The sequence below is a fragment of the Astyanax mexicanus genome, chromosome 6 (assembly GCF_023375975.1).
Source record: "Astyanax mexicanus isolate ESR-SI-001 chromosome 6, AstMex3_surface, whole genome shotgun sequence".
Lineage (NCBI taxonomy): Eukaryota > Metazoa > Chordata > Actinopteri > Characiformes > Acestrorhamphidae > Astyanax > Astyanax mexicanus.
In genome coordinates, this window is record NC_064413.1 from 23,372,627 (window position 1) to 23,397,706 (window position 25,080).

Below are 25,080 nucleotides of genomic sequence, written 5' to 3' on the forward strand. Positions count from 1 at the left end.
AGTATTTATATTATCCTAGTAGAATAATGAGGGCCCGGTATTTGGACGTGAACTGGGAACCTCACACTGTTGTTTCTTTACTGATATGAATATTTACATAACCAAAACAGAGCCATGAAACTGATAAACTGTCTTGAGTCTTACAGTCTTATATCTGTAAATTTCCATACGCCCAGACCTAAAAGCCCAGATAGCCCAAGACAAAACTGGTAACTAAGTAAAATGCAAAGGCCATTTTAGGAGTAGATTATGTTTCTGATGATGTTATTAAGTTCTCTGAAACAGGCAGTGTATCACCTCCAGAGCTGGTTTAATCAAAACAGGGTTGCAAATGTGCTAAATGCTAAATTTACCCCAAAAATCCAATCATAAAATATAAAACTTAAAATATAAAAAAATGTAAAGATTAAAAGACTTTGTGTTTTCTACAGCTTTTTATATGCTTTTGATTAAATTTGTGTAATTGTTAGCATAAAAATGGCTCTTCTTCAGTGGAAACAGTGGTTTTGTTGAATAATGACAACTTAAACAACCAGCTGAAAGCTTAAATGGTTATTTGTCTGGTTAAAGCGCCAAAACTGCTGTAGATGGTCCTGTAGATGTAGAAACTTCTAAAATGGTTGTAAAAAACATTAAAAAGTGTTCCACAACAGTCAAAAGTTGTTACGCACATTTAGAGCTGGGCATCGAAATTCGATACCAAAAAGACACCAACCGAAATGTCTCTGTACTACAGATTACGGAAAGGTCTAAAAAAAAATATATATATATATATATAAAATAAAAAAATCGGATGAAACACATTAAATGAGGAGAGCGCATGGTAAAAATCAACCACAAGGCACCCTGACACTCACCGGCAGAGCACGCACAAAGACACGCAGATCATTCAAATTGTCCACTGTCGCTGTGCTGAATTTTCTCGTTCACTCTCTCTCTCTCTCTTTCTCTAGCCTGAGATATTATTATACAGTAAAAATTATCTAATCTGGCAGAAGTAAACCAGACTACACTTTTATTACTGTTACATCACAATAATACAGGTAAAGCATTTAAAGAAAATATTTAAACATTATTTTAATTCATTTTTAAGTGACACCACTAAAATAAATATAATTTAATAAAAAAGCTGATATTTCTTAAAAATAACTAGAACTCTTTTTAAGAAGTCATCCAGTAACATGCATAGGGAAAGTTAAAGCAGCAGTTAAAGTAATGATGTCGTCTTGTTCTTAATAAAGTGCCACAAACAGGCTCAGTGTTTATTTGTTCGAACAAGATCCAGAAAGAGAAGAGTCTCTCATGGTGACAGTACGAGATTGAGATTACTCATGTCGGCTGTTAAATACATATGTTGTGTGAGAATAATGATCACTTTTTGCATTTTGTGGTTACAATTTAGAAAAGGGTATTGGAAAAAGTGACATTTGAGTATCGGTATCACATTCAAGGTATCGCACCAGTACCGGTATCGAAAAAGTTTAAACAATATCCAACCCTAACTTCTCATTATGTTAAGTTGTCCAAAAACAGAAACAGCTAAAAAAAAAAAGAGCCCATTTCTCACATTTGATGAGGGGCAAAGAAATGAGCTGAAATAAAGAGAGAACAGAAAGGGAACACATTAGCCGCCTCTCTCTTTAGGCTGTAGGCTGAGAGTGACAACACTTCAGGAAGAATTAGAGTTCATGAGATGAGTCTACAGTATTGACAGTGTTCTTAGCACTATGGAAGAGATATGGACAGCACACACGCACACACACACACACAAAGTTCTGAACAAAGTAACGTGTCCACTAAACAGAACAAACTCTCTTAACACATTCAACTATTCTAACACCCTCAAAACCAGAAGCACAGCTGTTTCCTACCTGCTATGACGCTATTGAGTTCAATCTCCTCCTCCTCATCTTTGATGCGCAGATATTTTGTCGACTGGGCAAGCCTGGACAGAGGAGAGGGAGAGGGATGAGAGGAATGAGAGATGAAGCAGAGGGATAAGTCATTATCTAGTGAAAAAGAAAGCTAATCACTTCTGCTGGCCAAAGCATGAACGTGCATTTCTGACTAAGCAGATTCAGCAGGATGCGATGTTTGTGATGCTTTCAGAGTGATGTGCTAATCTTCACTTCATTATGCGGATGTGTCAGCGATAGGCATGAAGTGAATCTAGCGCACACAGCACAACTGCCAGCCTCACTCTGAAATGTGCTGAACGCTGTAACAGAGTTATGCGCATATTTGACAGTGTATGTAAAACACCATGCTGATAAATATTAATAGTACAAAGAGTTATATTTAAGCTGTTTTTGAATCAATAAGGGAATACATCCCAGATCATTAGGCTAAGTTTACATTACTAGACTGTGTCTCATATCAGATTTTTTTTTCAGAGGTGTGTGGAAAAGTCAAATCTGATCTCTTTAAATATATAATTTGAACCACTTTCATATTATTGCTATCGAACAAAAAATAAAATATATATACACACGTTTTCTATTCTTAGTTTATTACATAATTTGAACACACAAAATATACCTTACACTGTGTCAGAATCTCTTGATGAATGGACCAATACAAGTTATCATAAATGACCTGAAATAAACCTTTTTTCACATTGACTTCCATTGAAAGTTAGGAAAGCTTAATCTCTCTCCTGTAAAGTTGCTGTTTTCAAGATATATGTTTTGGAAAAAGGCGATATGTGCTCCTAAATCAGATATGTATTCAGTTTGTGGGAATGCAACATGAATATAAAAGGTCACACAGAAAATTTCCCAATGTTAAATTAACACTGTTAATACAGTACCAGTCAAACGTTTCAATGCACCCTAAATTCAGTGTTTTTTCTTTATTTTTTACTGTTTATGAATACTAAACTCATCCAACCTATGAAGAAAAACATATGGAATTATTTAGTAAATTTTAAAAAAGTTGATAAACAAACCAGAATATATTTTAGATTCCTCAAAGTAGCACCTCTTGCTTAGATAACAGCTTGGCACATATTGGCTGGATTTTCTCAGTCAGCTTTATGAGGTAGAGTCTGTGCTGAATTGTCAAGAGTTTATTACCAAATTTTGGCCTATAAGGCGCACTATAAATGAACATCTATTTTGTGGTCTAAAACATAAGGCACACAGGATTATAAGGCACATTAAGTGACACTAGGAGACACAGATGTCTCTCCTGAAAAACAGTTTATTTGGGTAAGTAAGGCACTTGTGTTTATTTACAGTAAGCTTAGAATTCTAGTATTTTTTTTTTCAAGTGCTTAGCCCCGGTTAGCACTGCTAGCCAGCCATATTTAGCGCTAGTAAATGCTGCCCGATAGTGGTAGACCCGGAGTGGTTCCGTAAGCCAGGGTGATATTAGCTAGCGGTAAATGGGCATACTACAGTCCAATACACTCACCCCTTAATGGTCAAAGAGCAAGCACTGCGGTTAGCGGCTAATGCCAATGCCACTAAACTCAGCTTTAGTGCTGGGAAAACTTTACTGCTCCCTACAACCTGACTGGTGAAATCCAAACTTAAGGTGCACCGGATTAGAAGGCAAACTGTAAATTCTTGGAAAAATTAAAGGATTTTATGCGTATATCTCTTATAGTCCAAAAAATACAGTATGTGAATTTCTTGCATTTTAATGCGTTTGAGATTGAGTTGTGTTGTGAAGAGTTAGAGTTGGTACACAGTGAATAGCTCTATTTGAGTGATGTTCTAATCCATATTACTGCAAGAACTACTCAACTAAGTAAAGAAAATAAAATACTTTAGGAAATAAAGGTCAGTCAAAGTTCTCAAAGACCATCAAAAATGTTATTAGAACCACTCTGTTCCACAGGATAAGTTCATCATGCTTATCTTGTGAGAGTAGACATGAATTACCAGGAATATGTGATAGAAGGCATTACCACCCACAGTGGACAGCTCAACAACGGGTGGTAATGATTGTGACCGGTGGCATCTGGCTAGAATTGCCTGTGAAACAGACAAGTGACAGTCAGAAAATCACACCAACATCCAGTGTAGGAAGGCCTTACACACGTTCCACAGGTCAACGCAGGTGTTCTTTAGCTTCCTTAGAACACGGCAAAAGTCTTCTTTCAGCAACTTTCATCCTTTTAAATGTTCTTTTGTACACTCCCTCTGCTATACTTCAACTTTAAAAAGTGAAAGTCCAGACACATCCATCATTGTCTGACCCAAGCGTTCTCCTTTCTTTCAGAACATCTGATGCAACACCTGGGAATCTTGCTATAGACCATCATACCTCTTCATAAGCGGGGAGGATGGGGTGAAAAGGGCACCTCTTATTACTAGTGCTTGTTTTCAGCATCTGAGCTCCCTTCATATTGCCTCTAATCGTTTTTATAGAGTTATTTTATTATCTGTTAAATCTCTTTTTGGAACCTCATTTTGATGGTCAGTATTTTGGTTATAGAACTGTTGTGACCAAGCTTTCCCCAAATGCCCGTTAGAAAATAGCTGTACCGTATTTTACAGACTAAAAGGTGCACCGGATTATAAGGTGCACAACATCTATTTTCTGTTCTATTTTCATACATAAGGCAACAATAGTAAGCGACAATAGTAAGGAACAATGGTGTTGCACAGTAATCTACCTGAAAACTGTATATTTGGGTAAGCAAAGATTTCCAATATTTGCAACAGTGCGGTTAGCAGCAGTGTTAGCCGCGTTTAGCAGCAGCACTAGCCGTGCTTAGCAGCAGCACTAGCCGTGCTTGGCAGCAGCACTAGCCGCAGATAGCAGTGGCTCTAGCAACGTTTAGCAGAAGTGCTAGCCGCGTTTAGCAGCAGCACTAGCCGTACTTAGCAGCAGCACTAGCCGCAGATAGCAGTGGCTCTAGCAACGTTTAGCAGAAGTGCTAGTCACGTTTAGCAGTAGCTCTAGCTGTGTCTAGTTGTGGATGGCAGCAAATTAAAGGAAATTAAAAGAAAATTCAAGGATTTTAAGTGCATTTTAAGTTTCCGCTCTTTATTTTGAGATTAAGGTATACATACTTAAACCTGAGGCAGATCCAGATACTTCAGTCTCAACAGTGAAAAGTTAGACATTTTATTCAGTAAAAATCAGAGGATCACCAACCCTCCCACTATATAACTAAAAAAAAAGTGAGCTTTTATTGGTTCAAAAAAATATTATGGGTGGAACTACATTAATGCATTGAGCCAATAGATAGCGCTGTATCTGCATAAAGGGTGGGATTACAATTAGACCCCAGTAGTGACCTTCACGTAAGGTCCCTTTTCACTTATTGTCATAGGTGTAGTTTTTTTTACTTTTTACTTCCCTACTAACAAGCAGGTGCTTACACTCCCTTTCTGCTACTTTCATTGCTTAACATGTTTCTGTCCAGTTCTCATTCACAAATCTCTGTTTATCAGCTACTTAAAACTTTCCCTTCTTTAAGAAAGAAAAAACTCCCTCTCCGGTTAATATCTTGCTGTTCTGCTAGGTCAACACTTTTTAAAAATTTCTTTAGGCATCCAGAACTTTGAAGCTGAAGTTCCTTGATGATCAAATAAGAAAAAACAGTGAAAGCTAAATTAAAAAAGACTTTTTTTACACCTACACATAGTTTGATTGCTCTAGTTTGAATGAAGATAAATCACAAAAAGACACATTTGTGCAGTGTAACATTGAGCAGTGGCAGAGATGGAATTTATTAATAGCTGAAGTAATTATCTAAGCAATACACCAGGTTAACACTGTGGTCAAGTTCTTGCCACAAACCAATCGCTTCAGAGTTTGTTTGGTAATCTGCTCTCAAGGGTTTTTGCTGTGATTGTGACTCAAATGAACCACACCATGGGTAAAAGCAAACAAAATATTAGGCTGATTTTACCAGATTGAAAAACATAAGTGCGAAAAAGCCCTTATTCAATCATTAATAGCACTGAAGAACCCCATTTGGACCCATAAAGAATGAGAAAAAAAGGTTCTCCACACATCATTATACCTATGGTATTGTTCATAGAACCACTTAAAATGCATTTAGTTGATTGACTGTAGTTAAATGTAGGATGTCACAATAACAATGTTAATTACAACTCATCATACAATATATAGACATATATTGACTCAATATTGTTTCAAAATAAAATTAATATTAATATTTAATAATTTAGTGTTCAGTGCTCTTCAAAAGGGGAAATTGTATTATTATACTATAGTTATAATCAGTGACATAAAATGTGTCCTAAAATGACAATTTTACAGGACAATATATTGTCCAAAAAATACATATCCTGACAGTTTAGAATTAAAACCAAACTAATCCAGAGTTTATTAACATCTTCTCTATCCTCCTTACTATTTCTCTCTCAGGATCAGACTGAATCAGTCTTGCAAAGAAGCTAAATGTAACTTTCTCACAAATCAAAAAGTGACAACTCTAAAATCTGACCTTAGAACTGTTTAAATCTGTTTAAAACTTCAGCACACAAATGTTTAACAATACAGAGGCAGTGCTCACTTATTTCTGACTTGGATTACATGCTATAATGTCAGCCAAGAAAGAAAGAAAGAGAGAGAGAGAGAGAGAGAGAGAGAGGAAGACGAATGCAGTCTTGTTCTCACAGAGAGGTCATTATTGACTGAGACTCCCAGTGGGAGTGAGCAACCTTGAGCCAAGTCCGACTCTTAGAGTCTCAGAGGAATTTCCTTGTTTATGGTTTTAATGGAGGAGAAAAATAGCTGCAAAACATTCTTTTATAATTGAAAGTCAAGTAAACAAAGCACGAATGATTAAAGGACTGAAAGAAACAAGGGACTGGAGAAGAGACAGAAAGAGACAGAAAGAGAGGACACTTCTGGATGAGGCGGCCGTGAAATTAAGCGAATAAGTGGACAACTCCTGCAGAAAAGTGCTGATCACTCACTGCTTTCATCAGTCTTATTAGGAGGATTATTTTATCACAGAGGGATGTAATGAGAGGGATAGGACCAGTGTTGGAATCAAAGTCAAATTATAAAAGCACATTGATTAAAACGTCCATTACACTAGCCGCCGACTATAAAATGATGGAGGCTACATTTTTCTAACACGTTTCGTTTGATTCTATTTTTTTCCTCATACGGTTCCATAAAAAAGTGGGGAAATTATTCTCCAATTATCTTCCAGTGTGCGCGCTTCATCCATTCTCCCCTTCAAATCTCTCTGGGAAGCTCCAGTTCCTCTTCGCCTTTACGTAAGCCCATCCTTACATAATCCTTTTGGCATATCCTCCTTTCCGCTTTTACAAAAGGGCTTAGCTATCTCCTCCAACACCTACACTGTATTAACACAGCCCTCCAAACATACAAACCCATTCAATATTAATCGTGCAGAGCACATGAATATTAATCACCCCAGGAACATGTGCTTGCTTCTGAAAGCATGGCACTGCATTCTCTCTGAGCCCCATGGGGAAATCAACACAAGCGCGGGACACGAGCCATTTGCATTTACATTAATAAACAGCGAGAGGGGCTGGGGAACTTCTTCAGCCCACGCTGCAAAGTGCTACTACATATCATCACTGTCATAACCGTACAGAGGAGAAAGACCACAGCACTGTAATCCACACGGATCTGTAGTCCTGCACTAAAGAGCGATGAAGGGAACGGACAGCGCCCCCCGAGGGGTCACTTCAGGCCCTGCATTAAAGCAGCGGCTGTCTGAAATGCCAGAGCCGTGAAGTGTTTTAAATGTACAGCAGGGCTGCAGGTCTCAGGTCTCCTGGAGCAGGTGTCGGTCTCATCGTGCTCCTCTGAGACAGCACACACAATGTGTCAAGTCAAGTCAATTCAAGTAGTTTTATTGTCAATACTGCATATGTACTGGAAATACAGAAAATATAAAGATCTCCATCCGCTAAAATCCACTTTTTCTTGTTCTATGTAAAATACATGCTGGTGTCTTGTCTAATGTTTGCATCTACTTTGTATGCGTCAAACAGAAAATATCAAGTTATCAATATATAAAGTAACATTTTTTAACATGACCAAAGTGTTTTTCTGGGTGCTAAAGGACCGATTTAAAGCAAAATACAGTACCAGTCAAAAGTTTGGACACACCCCTTCTTTAATTTGTTTTCTTTCTTTTTATATATATTTTTTACTTTGTAAATAATTAAACTTTCATATTGGAGACATTAAAGCTGTACAGGAACACATGCAGAACTAATTTGTGAACAAAACAGAATTCGTTTTTTCCTTTAGATACTTGTGAATGTCTTCATGAGGGAGAGTCACCTGGAATAGTTTGGAGTTCCTGGAGGTGCTGAACAACAGTTGCTGATGTTTCTTCATGCTGTGAAGCTCCAGCTTATCCCAAATCACCATCTCAGTTTTAGGTCATGGGATTGTGAAGACACAATCAAAACACTATGTGATGTTTATGAGGTGGCACAGTGGCTTAGTGGTTAGCACGTTCGCCTCCCAGCAATGGGGTCTTGGGTTCAAGTCCCTATCTGGGTGGAGTTTCCCTGTGTCTGTGTGGGTTTCCTCCGGGGACTCCAGTTTCCTCCCACAGTCCAAAAACATGGAGATCAGGTAAATTGGATACTCTAAATTGCCCAGAAAAATTGAATACTTTAAAATTGATCTGTGTGTCTGTGTAAAGTGTGTGGTATGTATGTAGGTTTGTGTGTGTGTAAATGAGTGTGTATGACTGTGCCCAGATATGGATTGACACTGGGTAATTGCTGTAGTGGCCGATGCAGTCCTCCAGGTGGACGGTCGTTTCTGGTTGAGAGTACGCTGTGCGCTATTGGCTGCCGCTTCTTACCGGTGTGTGGATGAGTATTAATGTGTAATGTGCTTGTGTGTAAAGTGTCCTTGGGTTTCTAGAAAGGCGCTATATAAGTTAAACTTCATTCATTCATTCATTCATACTGTGCGATTCCATGAGTCCCTTAATTGTTTAGATGTCTTTAATATTATATATTTTGTACAATGTAGAAATTTAACTAAAGTAATAAATAAAGAAAAACACTAAACAATATGTGTCCAAACTTTTGAACTGTGCATTATCGCATTTTCATAAGCTTGTTTAGGTTTTATACAATAAAAATAGTGTTCTAGTAGTATTTAATGTAACAGAAAATAATGCCCATCCAAAATAGCCTGTTAACAGACTCTCATAACAAAATATAGGAAGACCATTAACACTATTAACAGCTAGTATAATTTTATATACTGACTCATGTGTACATATTTAGAAGATATTGATGCAATAAATCATAAATCAATATCCCCTACACTACATTGTTGAGAGATTCTTTTATGCATGGGGAACATCTGCCTGTATAAACAATGCATCACCAGTATCAAAAGTTAAATTACCATGTGACACATTGTGGCAAAATACACTACAAACAAATAAGCCATTCATGACCTTACAAAAGGTGAAACTGACGTCTTACAGGTTCTTAAAAGTGCATCTATTAATAATTATATTATAAATATAAAAATATAAGGATCCAATATAGTGCATCAATGTCTGAAGTGTATTTTTTTTTTTTTTTTGCTCAACTGGGAAAAAACACGTCTTACATTGCACAGAATTTCATCATGCAGACTGTCTTATTACAAGAGCCAGTAAAACTATCGAACTTCAGAGAGAGAGACTCCCTGAAGCCTTCACTTGAATGCTGGTATTCTGTAGTTTTGAAGGTGGAACAGATGGACTCTGCTTACCTGGAGGGAAGTCGGCCTCTCTTGCCGAGTGGAGAGGGCGCTTTCTGTCCCTGAGATGAAGTTTCCTCCCTGTGCTCCCGTTTAACCATGGCTTGGCCTGGGGTTCGACCACGTAAACGAGGAGCGCCATCATAACCCGACAACTCCGCCCTGAGAAAACCAAGAAAATTAACAATATAAAAACTCTGATTGATTTAATGGTTATTTTTTAACAGCCACATTTACAAGTATTATAATTTAAATATTGCTCTACCACAGCTCCATCTTTTTTGCACTATAAGGCACAATGGATTATAAGGCGCACTATCAATAAACATCTATTTTTTGCAGCCCAACTTCACAATGCCAAACCTAAAACTGTTAAATTATGGCATTTACTCAAGTTTCGTGTTAGTGTTACAGAACATTTACAATTTCTGAACATTACAAAGAGTGTATGTTGCATAACTGCCCTTTCTTTTTGTCTGTATGTTTCTGTATATTTATGTTAAATTCTTGTAATGCATGTAAGTTACTTTTGCTGCTGCCCCCCTACTCCTCCTTCCTATTTTCTGGTCTGGTGTGTGTGTCAGGGTTCTTGCTCCATTTTAAAAGACAAATTTAATGCTTTTTAAGACCTTTTTAAGACCTCAATAAATACAATTTAAGGCCCAAAAATATAGTCATAACTTCTTAAGTAGAAAATTATTGATTGTATTAAAAATGAAATCTTTACAGTTTCCATTTGTTATTAATTTTCTTTTTCCATTTTGTTCCATTTTGTTGCAGAATATGTTAGCATGTTAGCTAGCTCACCACTAATGTTAGCTAGATCTCTGCTAACCCTAGTTTTCTCCCTGGTAACGTAGCTAACTCTCCACTAATGTTAGTATGTTAGCTAGCTCTACGCTAACATTAGTTCTCTCCCCAGTAACATTAGCTAGCTCGCAACTAATTTTAGCTAGCTCGCCGCTAACCTTAGGTCTTTCCCACTGCCATTAAACGCACCATTTAAAAAATTACAGTAAATTTAAGACAATTTTAGACCTTAATTATTAAGATTTTTATTTAAAACATTTTAAGACTTTTTAAGGACCTGTGGGAACCCTGGTATGTTTGTGTGTCAAGCACCTAAGCAGACCAGTGCTGCTGTTTGCCACCCAAGATGATCAAACATTTGTATTGTGACCTGTGGACAATCTCGCGAGACGGATTTAACACCTGAGGAGAAATATTGTGCAATTTTAATCTCTCAAGATATCATGGCACGAAGTGTCGCCCCACCCCTGTAGATTATATTTTATTATGGATTAAATCTCATTACTAACTCTCACTATTTTACCCTCCTTCCTCTCATACCACCTGTTTATCTGTTAAAATTTGTGTTTAAAAGTAGCAGTTATTTTGCTAATCATGATCACAGAATATGTCTATTAATTGACTGACACCACTAGTATTAAATAATAGTAGTGCATTTTTTTCAGTTCAAATACACAAATAGTTACACCGCTATTTCACACATTTCTGTTGATTTACAACTAAAATCAGTTAAATGAAAGAAAAAACAAAACAAAAAAAAACAATAGCTCAGCAGTACCTAAACATTTTACTCCTCTATATTATACTGATAATAAATTATTGGTCAAATCAGATCTTCTCTCCAATTCCATTGATTTCCCTCCCAATCTTTTTTTTTTTTCATGAATAAATCCTCAGAAATCAGATGCACCTGTCATGTACAGTGCAGAAAGCATTTAATATCAGTGCTTTCTTAGCAGATTTTAGCACAATAGCTCAGCATTACCTAAACATTTTACTCCTCTATATTTATTACTGATAATAAATTATTGGTCAAATCTGATCGTCTGTTCAATTCTATTGATTTTCCTCCCAATCTTTCCTCCCAATCTGTACTTTCTCAGAAGGCTCAGGTCTTTCAAAGTCTGCCAGAAACTCCTGCTGATGTTCTACCAGTCTGTGGTAGCCAGCGTCCTCTTTTACACTGTAGTGTGTTGGGGAGGCAGCATTAGCAAGAGGGACGCTGGACGACTGGACAGGCTGGTGAGGAAAGCTGGTTCTGTGCTGGGATTAGAGCTGGAGTCCTTAACACCACTGGTAGAGAGGAGAGCCCTCAGCAAGCTGCTGAACATCATGGACAATGTTCACCACCCTCTGCACAGCACCATCACCAGGCAGAGGAGCTCATTCAGCGGCAGACTGCTGTCCCAGTCCTGCTCCACAGACAGACTCCGAAAGTCTTTTGTCCCTCAGGCCATAAGACTTTTCAACTCCTCTCAGCACAGCAAACTGAAGACTCTGTGACACTTTTTCACCCTGGCAACTCTGGCCACACCATGGACACACCCTCAGCTATGGACACACTCTCAGACTTGCTGAAGCCTATAACACTATTTTTATAGTTCTATTTTGCACTAGTAGTTCATCCATCACTAGTTCATCCATCTACTGTTTACATATCTTTTGCACTGCTGAATTTAAAACATTATATACATGTTTATTTGCACTTTCTGTATGGCTGACATCAGTTATCCTCACTTTATGCACTCAACTGGTGTTCACTGTCTATTGTTCAACTGCACTACCTCCATTCTACATTACACACACACTAAAGACTGCATGTTTACATTGTACATTCTATTTTCTATTTGATTGTATTTATATGTATCTTTATATTTTATATATTTTGTTTTGTAACCTTGTGTATTCGATTTGTAACTCTGTGTCTGCTGCTGGAAAAGTATCTATCTATCTATCTATCTATCTATCTATCTATCTATCTATCTATCTATCTATCTATCTATCTATCTATCTATCTATCTATCTATCTATCTATCTATCTATCTATCTATCTATCTATCTATCTATCTATCTATCTATCTATTCTTTTTTTTTTACACAATGAATAAATCCTCAGAAATCAGATGTGCCTGTCCTGTACAGCGCAAGAAAGCATTTAATATTAGTGCTTTCTGGAAAGGATTTCCAAAGAAAAATCAGTCCAGGGTGCACCACTATGTGAAAAGTAGGAGATCAATAGAACTATAAGGAGACATGAGAGTGGAATCGAATGGGGACAATTTACATTTAGATTGGAGCGGAAGATTAACGGCTCTCCTTGTACTGGCCATAAGATTTCCTTCATAGCAAATGAGAGCTTGTTGGCTTCTGATCTATAACATTATCATAATATTTGGACAAGTATGACAAGAACAAAATTCTAATCTCATTAATTCTGTTCAGGGATCACACAGCATGCGCGAGTCTACTGTGAGTTTCTGTGTCTGAGACCGTCCACACAAACACACAGACCCACATATGCCCATACATCATACATGAATAGAAGGATAGATCACAGCTCTCATAGAGCATAACATATTTATTGACGTTAGATGAAGAGCAGACTGTTACACAAACACTCCTACAGTCACAGACTCCCACACGGAGAGAGTGAGCACTTATGTAGCACTTGGCAGGTACAGCTTTTTGATATGACTCCAACTCCACTGAAAAATTTACCACTCCATCTTCTCAAGGCTTTAGTACATATGTATAATAGCTATATGAAATTACAACTGCAGCATTCTGTTTACTGAACCCGGCCTTGATCTTAACAGGACACAGAAACGACTGAATAAAGAATGCTTTCTATATTAAAGTGGGAGTAGTAAAGTTTTGGGGATTTAAAGATTTAGAGACCTCTCTGGTGAGTATTTTAGTGCATCCCAAAAAATTAGGACATCATTCAAAAGTTACTTTATTTCACTATTCAGTTCAAAATGTGAAACTGTGCACAACGTGGTCTATGTTAAGTGTTTATTTCTTTTATTGTTGATGATTATGGCTTACAGCCAATGAAAACACAAAATTCAGTGTCTCAGAAAATTAGAATATTATATAAGAACAACTGGTACTTTTGGCAGTGTGGACAAAGTGCCAAGTCCTGCTGGAAAAAGAAATCTGCATGAAAATAAAGGTTGTCAGCAGAGGGAAGCAGTGTTTTCCGGAAAATCTTACCACACTTCATGCTTCCCTCTTCTGACAACTTTTAAGCGGATTTCATTTTCTAGCAGCACTCGGCATACTGCCCACACTGCTAAAAGTACCAATTCGTCTTATATAATTTTCTAACTTTCTGAGCCACTGATTGTTGGGGTTTTATTGGCTGCAAGCCATGATCATCAACAATAAAAGAAATAAATGCTTAAAATAGATCACTATTTTAAGCTATACAATATAGGAGTTTCACATTTTGAACTGAATTATGAATTTTGAGATGCACTAGTAATGATCTACTCATAACAAGTTTAGATAATTGAGGTTCAGCAATATGGAAATAAACATTAAAAAGATAAAACGCATGGCAAAAACATGGCCAAAAAAACAGATAATTAATTTATTAGACATTGCACAGAGGTTCAGGCAAAACACAACACTATTTACTAGAATATTATGCCCCCTCCCGACTCATGAATATTTCTGTTTTTATTTAAAGCGACAGTCTGTAAACTTTGAGAATACATGGATTTGGTCAGAATGTGTATTTTTGCAGATTAATGTATTTTGTTTATTTTGTTAATTTATGAAATACCATCAAATTATAAAGAGCAATTACATTAAACAAACCTAGCAGACCACTCTGTTTTTTAAAATGAATATATGTTATAGGGTGGTCGTGACAGAAAACTGATACCATTAATTTTAATATTTTGTCATCTCTCAACTCAACTCAACTGCTAGGAACGGCTGCTTTAAAAAAATAGTAATGGCTTTGCTTTATAATGTAAAAACAACCCACATCACAGCACACACACTCCACTATTACTTTATACAAGCTCTCTAAACCTCTGGCCAGCTGCCACAGACTTAGTCTTAGCATGTGGGGGGTGGGCAATGCAATTTCACACAATCCCTCTGAAGACGCGTAAGCTGGTTCTGTGCTGCTGATTCAGCATTTATGCCAACGCAGAGCCCGAGCCTCTGTGCGTTTGTGTGGACAAGCAAGAAATGCAATTTGGCCGCCTCCACGCTTTCCACTGGGAGAAAATATGAGATCCAGCCCATCAGCTCTGTGCTAAGATGAGGTAAAAATAAGGCTGTGCAGTGATTGAAACGTAAATGGTTTTTCATGCCCCTCTCGTTTGTGAATTTGAGGACAAAATGAAGTGGTTCTGGAAATGTGGCCTTTGCTCATTTACTCGCGCATCGTGAAACGTTAATGAATGCAGTCAGTTCTATGAGCACTCGCCGGTGTGCTATATAAGGTAATAATGAAACCATCTGCTGTGACCACACATGCACTGAGCCACCGAGAAAATTGAGGTTTTGTTCTCCTGAATTGCATGCGATTTTTAGTTCACTGTTTCCAATGTGTTCACTGCCCTTTTAGAAAATGATCTAAATTAGAAGGAAACTTCAAAATGACATGGTGTTAAAAGGTCAAGGATTTTTAGCTCAAAAATGTTTTCAAACACTTTTCTGAATTTATCCGCATGGATGAAGGAGCATCACTTCCAGCTAAACCTTTCCAAGACTGAACTTCTACTTCTACTTACCAGAGAACCATCTATCCAACACAACTTCACCATAACCATCGACTCGCTCTCTCTCTCCCTCATAAAGGTTGCTAGGAACCTGGGTTTTCGGGTTGATGACCAGCTCTCCTTTTTCATCATTTCTAAAACAAAACGCCACCAAACTCCTGGTACAAGCAGTGCTCATCTCACACCTCGACTCTTACAATGCCATACTAACTGGCCGCCCGGCCTGTGTAGTAAAACCACTCCATATGATCCAGAACGCAGCACGTCTGGTCTTCAACCAGCCAAAACGGGTACATGTCACCTCGCTGCTCATTGAGCTCCATTGGCTACCAGTTGCTGCTCGTATCAAATTCAAAGCTCTTACAATCGCCTACAAGATGATGACAGAACAGCTCCTTCCTACCTGCATTCACTCCTGAAGGCTTACGCTACCTCCCGGCCGCTGCGCTCCTCCAATGAACGTCGCCTCCGTTACCAAACATTCACACAAAGCAATCCAGACTGTTCTCATACAGAGTTCCCCAATGGTGGAACAAACTACCTTCCACTACCAGATCAGGAGAATACTCTCTTAACACCTCTAACACACTAACTACTTCTAACCTCATTTCCTTCTTCCCTTTCTCCTCTATCCCACTATTTATTTAGGCCCGGTCCTAAATGTTTTTTACCTTAAACTTCTACCACTCTATGTACATCATTATTGTAAGTCACTTTAGACAAAAGAATCTGCTAAATGTAATGTAATGTTATGTAATGTAAAGGAGACACACCTGGAGGAAAATACTTTTTTTACTGTCCAACTGATATATATTCAGTCATATATCAATACTTTGTAGAGCCCCCTTTCAGCTGCTAATCTTTTTGGGTACATCTCTGCCAGGTTTTCGCATCTAGAGACTGAGATAAGCAATCACTACAGTATAAATAATCTAAAATCAAATGGAAATGGAAAGACTTGAAATAAAAGCTATTCTTAGAAAGCTATTCTATTCTAGAATTTCCCCTCGGAGATCAATAAAGTATCTATCTATCTATCTATTTTTTTTTTTATCAATTTCCTTTGCAAAAGGCTCATATAGTACCATGAGAGTCTTGTGGCACTTTATCAGTGTGTGTTTCAGTTTTGCAACCACTTAAGTAGTTATTTAAAAAAAAAAAAAATTAATTAGAAACAGCTATTTGAAAAATTCACCATACAAATATTATTGAGAAAAAAAAAATTATGAAAACAATGCACCACCTTCCTACAGTCTGTCAAATCTTCCTGAAGGTCTTCTGCAGTCAGATCTTTCTACTAATCATAAATACAATTCTCTGAGAGTGTTCTTCGTCTTTTGTTTTGTAACTTCTGCTACAATCAAGTGCCGATCTTTACCTGTTCTCCACATGGCCTTCCTCGTCTTTCACCTCATCCTCAGCCTCCACCTCGTCCTCTGCAAACAGGCGCTTCGTCTTCTGCACAAAATGCACAGGAACGAAAGCTATCTGCTTTTCACCGCCCAGCCGATCAGGCAGCACCACCTCCTTCTTCATGTTAATGTCTGAGTAGGGACAGCCGAAGGCACTGGGGATGAGAAAAATCAAAAAAGTGAGAAAAGTGGATAAAATCAAGTGAGCTTTAGCAGAAGTTTTCAAACATTTACAAAAGCCTGTTACAGTATTTTAGTTGCTGAATTCTCAGTGCTCTCTGCTGACACTGCACAGATTTGCTCATTTCCACCAGGAGCTTATTTGATTAATGTTTACACGTAAAAAAAATTTTCATTCCATCTTCATTTACATGTATTTACATACATGATACATAGCTTTAAATATCATTTTCTCAGGCTTTTATAATTCATGCTTTATAGATTTTCTAACCAACAGTGTTTTTGTAAGGATATGGTTATATGCATTTTTCAAGAACATGCCTTTCTGTTAAAACGATAGTCCACAAGGTTTGGGAATTTAAAGATTTAGAGACTTCTCTGGTGATAACTTGTAACTGCACAGAGCAAGTGAAAGACTATGTTTAAAATCTCTGTTTTTCTGCAGACCTCTCTCATTTTAAAATGAATACATTTACCACCAGCAAAGTACAATTAAGATAAGTAGTTGTCTGTTTAAAACAGTTCTGTTTACACTAGTTAAAAATTAAAATCCAGCCCGGGCTTTATTTTATTTTTTTGGACCTGGGATACCCAGTAAATAGGTTTACATAGGATCTCCAGTGGATTTTGTGTGTTTTAAAGTGACTCTAAGACTAAGGACTAAGTCAGCGGCTGAACTGCACTAAACAGGACACATGTTGTACAGTAATATGACAATGCAAAGGCTGTTAATTAGTGTAAAAAATGTCTTGCGGTTCTAACGGTTAAAGACTGTTGCTTTAACTAAAAGCAAGAACACACTACAAAGATCACCACTATGAATGCACCTACTGGCAGATATTCAGCATACACAGGCATTCTTCTGGTTTTTGAATCGATACATGTGACTTTTGCTCCGCAGGTTTAGCTCTGCACTCTGCAGAAACTGCTTTGTGATATGGAGTCACTGCAGAAAAGGACACTTTTCATTTAACTCGATCACATCTGGAGCACCATCTGGCCACATCGGCTACTTTCCTCTCTGAGTAACAGGAGGGTCCTGTTCCTATTATAGCTCCGGTAGAAGCGACAAGAGAAGCATATGGTACCTTTAGTTACGTAGCTAAGATTGATTAAAGGCATTGTTCTTCCTCTCAGCTGGGGATTCCAACATAATACAATTTACTGCCTCTTTGTCTAGGGCATGGTGTGTGAAGATCCTACAGACCTAAAACTGGTTAAATAAACAGTGCCTGTAAAAGATAATCCTTTCATTTGGATTTATGTTTCCATTTTGCTTTAATAAACAGAAATATGATCAATTTATTTAGCTTTAAAAATAACGTACAATGTCGAGGAGGTGACATGCGCTAGTCTTCACTTTCACTTTTTGTGGGGCACTGCTAGTGATTGGGGGAGTCCTAACCTAGTGTTGTAGTAATGTTTCTCCAAGATCTTGCAGCATTGATGATGGTAGAGTCTGACCACTGCACAAAGTTTTCTCCAGCACATCCCAAAGATTCTCAATGAAGTTAAGGTCTGGACTCTGAGCTCCCTGAATCACTCTTTCACAATTCCAGACCCATGAATCCTGACATTGTCATCTTGGAATATACCCGTGCATCAGGGAAGAAAAAATCCATTGATGGAATATTCAGGTAGTCAGCTGACCTCATTCTTTCAGTACATACTGTTGCTAAACCTACACCTGAACAACTGCAGCAACTCCAGACCATTTACTCAGTTTAACCCAGTTGGCAAATTATTTTTTTTGGTCAGGCAGTGTATTTTGGGGTTGTCACACGGTATCATAAATTTCAAATCCACCACACATAGAGGAAAATAACCAATATACTGTATCCTAGATCCTTAAACCACAAACCAGCTAATACAAAACCTTTTGTTTCTTTGTAAAATGACAAAGATTTTCCAGCAAAGGAGCTTTAAAAAATGTGCTGAATATCCAGACATATATTGTGTGGGCTTTAGGAACACTGCACACGCCTTTGTGAGAACAGATGGATCGGTAATAGCACTCAGAAGAGTTCGAACACCAAAGTCCTTTACCTTCACAGACCATTACAGCCAAATCACTAGGCTCCTTTCAAGCACCATAAGCCTAGCTGCTGAATTTTATGCTGACAAATTTTACAATGTTAATACACGAGTGTTAAAGGCCTCGCTGTGATTTAAAGAGAAATGATGAAACCCCTGAGAAGTCTCCCCGTATCACAGCGCAGTTTAAGACTTCGGCTTCAGTGTGACGAACACGAGCAGGGGTGAGATAAAAGCTCAGAAATGAACAGCGGTTATTAGAGAAAGATAAGAGCACATGGACTTTTCTTATCAAAAGATGCTCTTCTGGAGACTGTTACGCAAGACACTAGCAGTGGACTGAGCCGTCTCAGCTCTTTTTCTAGCTCCCAGTCACACACACACAGTCACACGCAGACTTCCAAATGTATGTCTGTGGATTCATCTGGATTACAAAGGACATTGGAATTTTTTGGGTCATATTTTACTGTCAAAGATCTAAGTAAAACTATTAAAACTAAAAAACTATATATAGTTTGAATCAACCTTGGTTCCCAAGCCACCCCTGAGGTACCACTTCAATTATCAATTTACATACTGCTATCCCATTATTTATGGAATGTCAATGCATATGTATATAAAATAATTTTCAAATACTAACACTAAAAGGGTATTTATTAGTATAAACATGTACAGCATGGATCATGTAGTTTAAAATGAGGAGGAGATCAGTGTTTTTCTACAAAGGCATTTGGTAATTATTTAGGCAATTTCCACAGTTCAAAATACTAAAAGACAGAGCAGAGTCATATACAGTAGAGTACAATAACAATAACTGTAAATACAAGTAAGCAAAGTCAAATATACAGAATTTTTTTTATTAATTATAAACCTATAAAAATCTTACTGGTGAATTTCCCAATACTCTATAAGGAAATATTGAAATATTACAATGTTTCAATTAAATGTGGGCAGTATCAAATTTTTTGAGTAAATTGTCACATGACCAGAGCTCTTTACTTCCTGGTTGCATCTTGAGAAGAGGATGGCTGCCTCAAAGCTCCCAAATAAAAGGCTGGTAAAATATGTTAAAATAAACATAGAAACAAATATTTTTGTACGCATGCTCTCTAAGTTGTTTAGTTATGATATATTCATTTGTAATTAATCAAATGTCTTTGGTGTGTTTGCAGAATGAGTAAACATGTAAACAGTCACAATTGTGACCGGTGGGATAGAATGTTGTATCTAGATGCACACATACTTAATATACAAACAACATTCTTGTTGTATCTTACCTAAATTTTTTTATTGTAGGATGACTAAGTAAAGTCCTTGACATATAGACGATGGCCCAGACAAGGCATGCAACATTGCTATCATACCTCAAAATGAGAAAGATTCTATTATAAGTGATTGTGATAGTGATAGGTCAGATATGGACTACCATATCTGTTAAATTTATTTTCTAAGTTACTGTAATACAATGTCAGAATGATTGTTGATCAACAGAATCAAGCACTTTGCTCTACCTTGTTACTGTATACCTGCCTACCTGCCTACTGTATACCTGCCTATAATCTAATTACATTTATTTTTTGTTAAATTAGGTCGGTTCCATAACAGCGGTGGGAATAACAGCGTTCAGGGGCGAGTAACAAAAGTAATGCAATAGTTACTTTTACTGGTAACTAGTTACTTTTATAATGGAGTAACTCAGTAACTCCGTTTCCTTTTCGGATAAGTAACTACTAACTATAACTAATTACTTTGCACTAAAGTACAACTTAAAATGTTTACAAATAAATGTTTCAATACATGTTACACTAAAGTGATGCTGTTGCAATTTGTATTTGAAATAAACAAACAAGGTTAAGATATTTTGAACATATTTTCCATAGTGTTCCTATGGTGTGGAAAGTCCCAAGTTCCTGATCAAGTATTCTGTTTCAGTGATTGCTGTCAGAAGGCCCTCATTTCAACAACCTTTCATTGAGAATACGCATATCATCCCACCGGTCACAATTGTGACCAGTAATAAAACACACTTTTTCATCTACTTTTCTAATTTTTTTGGTGGAAATAATTCTTGATTATTTCAAAGGGTTGCTAATTACACATGATTTGCATATTTGGGCAAATATTTGCATTTGGGCATAAATGGGTTAAGGCATGTTTGAAATGAGAAAAAAAAAAGTCAAATACATCTTTTCTTACAGGTGCATCTCAAAAAGTTTAAACATTATTGAAAAGTTACTTTATTTTAGTAATTCAGTTCATTAGATACATGTATTACATACAATTATCTATTTTAAACATTTATTTATTTTATTGTTGATGATTATGGCTTACAGACAATAAAAACTTAAAAGTCAGTGTCTCACAAAAATAGAATATTATATAAGACCAATTGGTACTTTGGAAGTGTGGGCAATGTGACCAGTCCTGCTGGAAAATGAAATTTTCCGTGAATAAACTGCACTGACTTTGGACTGTGTGCCTCTCCACTCTTCCTCCAGACTCTGGTTCCTTGATTTCCAAATGAAATGTAAAGTTTACTGATGTTCAGTGATGTTTGGAGAGTCATGTGAGCTGCTGGTGTTGGTTTACTGTGTTATATCAAGTCCAAAGTCAGTTCAGTGTTTTCCCAGAAAATCTTACAGCACTTCATGCTTCTCTCTGCAGACAACTTTTATGGAGATGCAGATTTCATTTTCCAGCAGGACTTGACACACTGCCAAAAGTATCAATTGGTCTTATATAATATTCTAATTTTCTGAGTAACTGATTTTGGGTTGTTTATATCATTAACAATCAAGGAATAAACACTTAAAATAGATCACTCTGTGTTTAACACAGCTATATAATATAAGTTTCACATTTTGAACTGAATTACTGAAATAAATACATTTTTTAATTCTTTATTAATTAATTATTAACCTATTTTAATGAGATGCACCTGTATCTTATTAAAACTAATTCAACAATGCTTCTGCAAAAAAAAAAAAAAAATTGAGTCAACGGAAATGTAACAACAGATAAAAACCTCTGAATACAACTGTTTCATATGGGATTGTGGATATAGATAAATCATTACTAAATTAAACAAACAACTTCAAAATACATTAGAATAATGATTTGTACTTAGACAAAATTCTAAACGCTGTGTATGGCCCAAACTCAACACTGCCCATAATTTCCTCAGCAGAGACTCGTCATCTTGCTGAAACTGAACAGCACAGAGCTGAAAGTCCAATACTATTGACTACCCGGCACTAAAATCTAAAAACTGTGATGCACACGAATCAACCAGCAAACCTGAACAACCTGGAGCAAATCTGCTCACTCATGTTCAGCGATTATATAACTGCTGATGGCTCAGGTTCAGAAAAATGCCTCCAAACTCAGTGGATGCTCTTCATCCTACAGAAAGACAAAGGAGCAACACATCAAAAGAGATGTTTTTCAAATGTAAAAAGCTGGAGAATTCTTGGCCAAGTCAGCTGATCTAAAGACTAATCACAGAAGATTCTGCTTATACTGTTCTTGTTGTATTCTTTTTTTTTCTATTTGCACACACACTAATTTACAATAACTTTATCATCAGAAAAACATGACTGGAGTCATGCCAAATGTGTCAGTTTGATGACAGCAGAAATCACACCATCAGCATGACTGACACTAAAGGACGCCACTGAAAACTGTATTAGTAAGACTACAAAATTGCTGGAGATGCCACTGGTCATTTGATGCTTAATGGAAAGGGCAAAGAAGAAAGCAGGACAAATGTATAGATGAGAGAAAGGGGGAGGGGTTGGAGAGAGAGAGAGAGAGAGAGAGAGAGAGGGAGAGAGAGAGAGGGAGAAAGCAAGAGGGAGGGGTTGGAGGGAGAGTGTGAGAGACATGAGAGTGAGGGGGTGAGAATGAAAGTAAGAGGGGGCTTCTGGAGAAGTGCAAAAATAGACGGAGGTGGCTGGATGTGAGGAGGCTAAAATTACTGAAGTCAAAAGGGCTTCACTTCACCGCATGGTGCCCTTTCCTACAGTACAGGCTTCCAGACAGAAATCAATGTGTGCTTGAGGAGAGGGTTCTGGGATATTTTTGGAGGAGATGTTTTTAAATAGTGGATGCTTTAATGTAAAGTGTAGGACCCTTAAAACTGTTCTGTGTCTTTTTTATCAATTACTTTTTGTTGTCAAGTGCAAAAAAACTCAATTTCCCAGGATCCTTTTCTGTTTTTGCACTATTTATCTGTTTCCTGTTTAGTGCAACCAATAGGATGAGTGGGAGGCATGATTGCCAGGTTATTAGCCAATCAGTATTGAGAATGGGTAGGTAAAGGAGATACTGTCTGTGGTGTGTGAGTGAGAGAGAGGGAGAAGTTCTGGGAAGTTTGTGTGTGTTCCTAAAATAGCTATTTTATTAAATGTGAGGGGATGAAACTCAGAGATGTGCATCAGAACAGGACTAAAATTACCGGAGGACCACAGAGTTCAGCGGAAAAACAGTAGATAATTCAGCCTGTAATTTTCTCAGAGGACGTCTGATAAAAACACATACATGGTCATTGCAGATGGGAATAAAATTAGAGAGCCCCCCCCCATAATAGAGAAAATTACCCCAGGACCACCTGAGAAAATAATTCTGTCCGGATAGGGATTAAGACTGTCTATAACATGTGATCAAATTCATTCAGTTTGTCTCATTTTTGTCTGATTTACTATTAACTCAATTTTCATTCTTAGATAATGATCTAACTCCGCTAATCCCCATTAACCCTCCTGTTATGTTCATTTGTCAGGAACAGCAATGGGGTTCCTGGGTGAATTTGACCCGGTGCATGTTTAATTATCCAAAAAAATGTCTAAAACCAAAAAATTACTAACAAGCAGTGTAAATATTTCCTTACTAACTCCATTACTAATTATTCTATCAATATTTAGTGCAATGCGTTTTTTACTTCAGGTAATGCGTCAATTAGATTAGGATAATTCACAAATTTTTCATAAAAATACATATTCAAACTTTTTTTATTACTTTTTAAAGACCAACATGTATAAAAAACACAATAGTGTTACATAATATTGAAACTAAGCATTGCAATTTTGTTTTAGTTTCATTTTTTGCAGGGCATGGTTGCAAATATGTGAGATGAACCATTTTTATCATATTATATGCCGATTACACTAATTAAGACAAGCAGAAAAAGTTTTATTCTGAAAAAATACTTTTAACTATTTTTCCTAGATCTTCAAAACTATAAAACGGGTCAATTTGACCCAGAAAATAACAAGAGGGTTATTAGATATGCTATTGAAATATGCAACTCTGTTAGTGACAGAATGTAGAATATAATTCCACAGAACAATATGAAGTAGTTTTCAGTGATTATGTATTTTAATATGCATGTTAAATTACGTTTTTATTGCAGCACATTTCAGAGGAGCTTCATACAGGTCTTGTTTATTGTAATAATCTTACTTTAGGGTTCTTCACATAAACAGCCCTCAAGCTGTCATAATCGCTTTCTTCTGGAAGCAGCTTGTCAGAAAAATGAAAACACATCATAATGCTCTTTTCACACGGCTGCTTTTCTCCTCTTCTGCTGCCTAAGGTATTGAGAGAGTTGTAGAACTTTCACTCTTTTTCTCCTGCTTGTGATTCTTGGTGAATTTATAGGTAATCCTATTGCTATGCTTTAAGAGTTACTTTGGAGGCAATAGCATGCTAATGCATGTAAATGGGATGTAAATTATTCACTAATGAAGCTCGGCGCTGTCCCGGGTTTGAGATGAGAATTTTTCAGAGCACAGCTTACAACAAACCCTATTCCTCTCTCTCTCTTCCTCTTTAATCACACTAGCTCTCTGAAAGACTGGATTCTCTTCGTCTGAGGATGAGTAAAAGCACGCACGCTCCTCCGGCAGCTGATTCTGTCCTGATTACACCCCTGGAAAAGGTGAACGGTGGAATGGCGAAGGGGCCTGATTGCATTCCACGCTCTTCCACAGCGTTCAGATGGAAAAGGAGGGGCACGGGCGAAACACAGCAGAACGTGCAGCTTACATTTCTTATTACACTTTAGATCACATCGATCAAAATTTCATTTGGCATTCCTCCAGCTAATTCAGCATTGATCTGCAAAAAAACTGAGAGTGAATACTGGAGGGCTCCACGGAGCTTGTGCCAGCAGACAGTGGAGTGCAACACTGGCCCAGTAAAAGCGTGAG

General features: G+C 37.2%; 1 protein-coding gene across 4 annotated transcripts in view; it reads right to left on the bottom strand.

Annotated features, from left to right (window-relative positions):
* LOC103026439 (L3MBTL4, histone methyl-lysine binding protein) overlaps nt 1-25,080 on the bottom strand; it is a 162,655-nt gene that overhangs the window by 72,624 nt on the left and 64,951 nt on the right. For all 4 annotated transcript variants that reach the window (XM_049480331.1, XM_022673370.2, XM_049480330.1 and 1 more), the window contains 3 exons: nt 16,624-16,812; nt 9,706-9,855; nt 1,872-1,945 (listed from right to left, as the gene is read on the bottom strand). In XM_049480331.1, the coding sequence (XP_049336288.1) occupies nt 1,872-1,945; nt 9,706-9,855; nt 16,624-16,812 (413 nt within the window). The remainder of the gene's footprint in view (nt 1-1,871; nt 1,946-9,705; nt 9,856-16,623; nt 16,813-25,080) is intronic.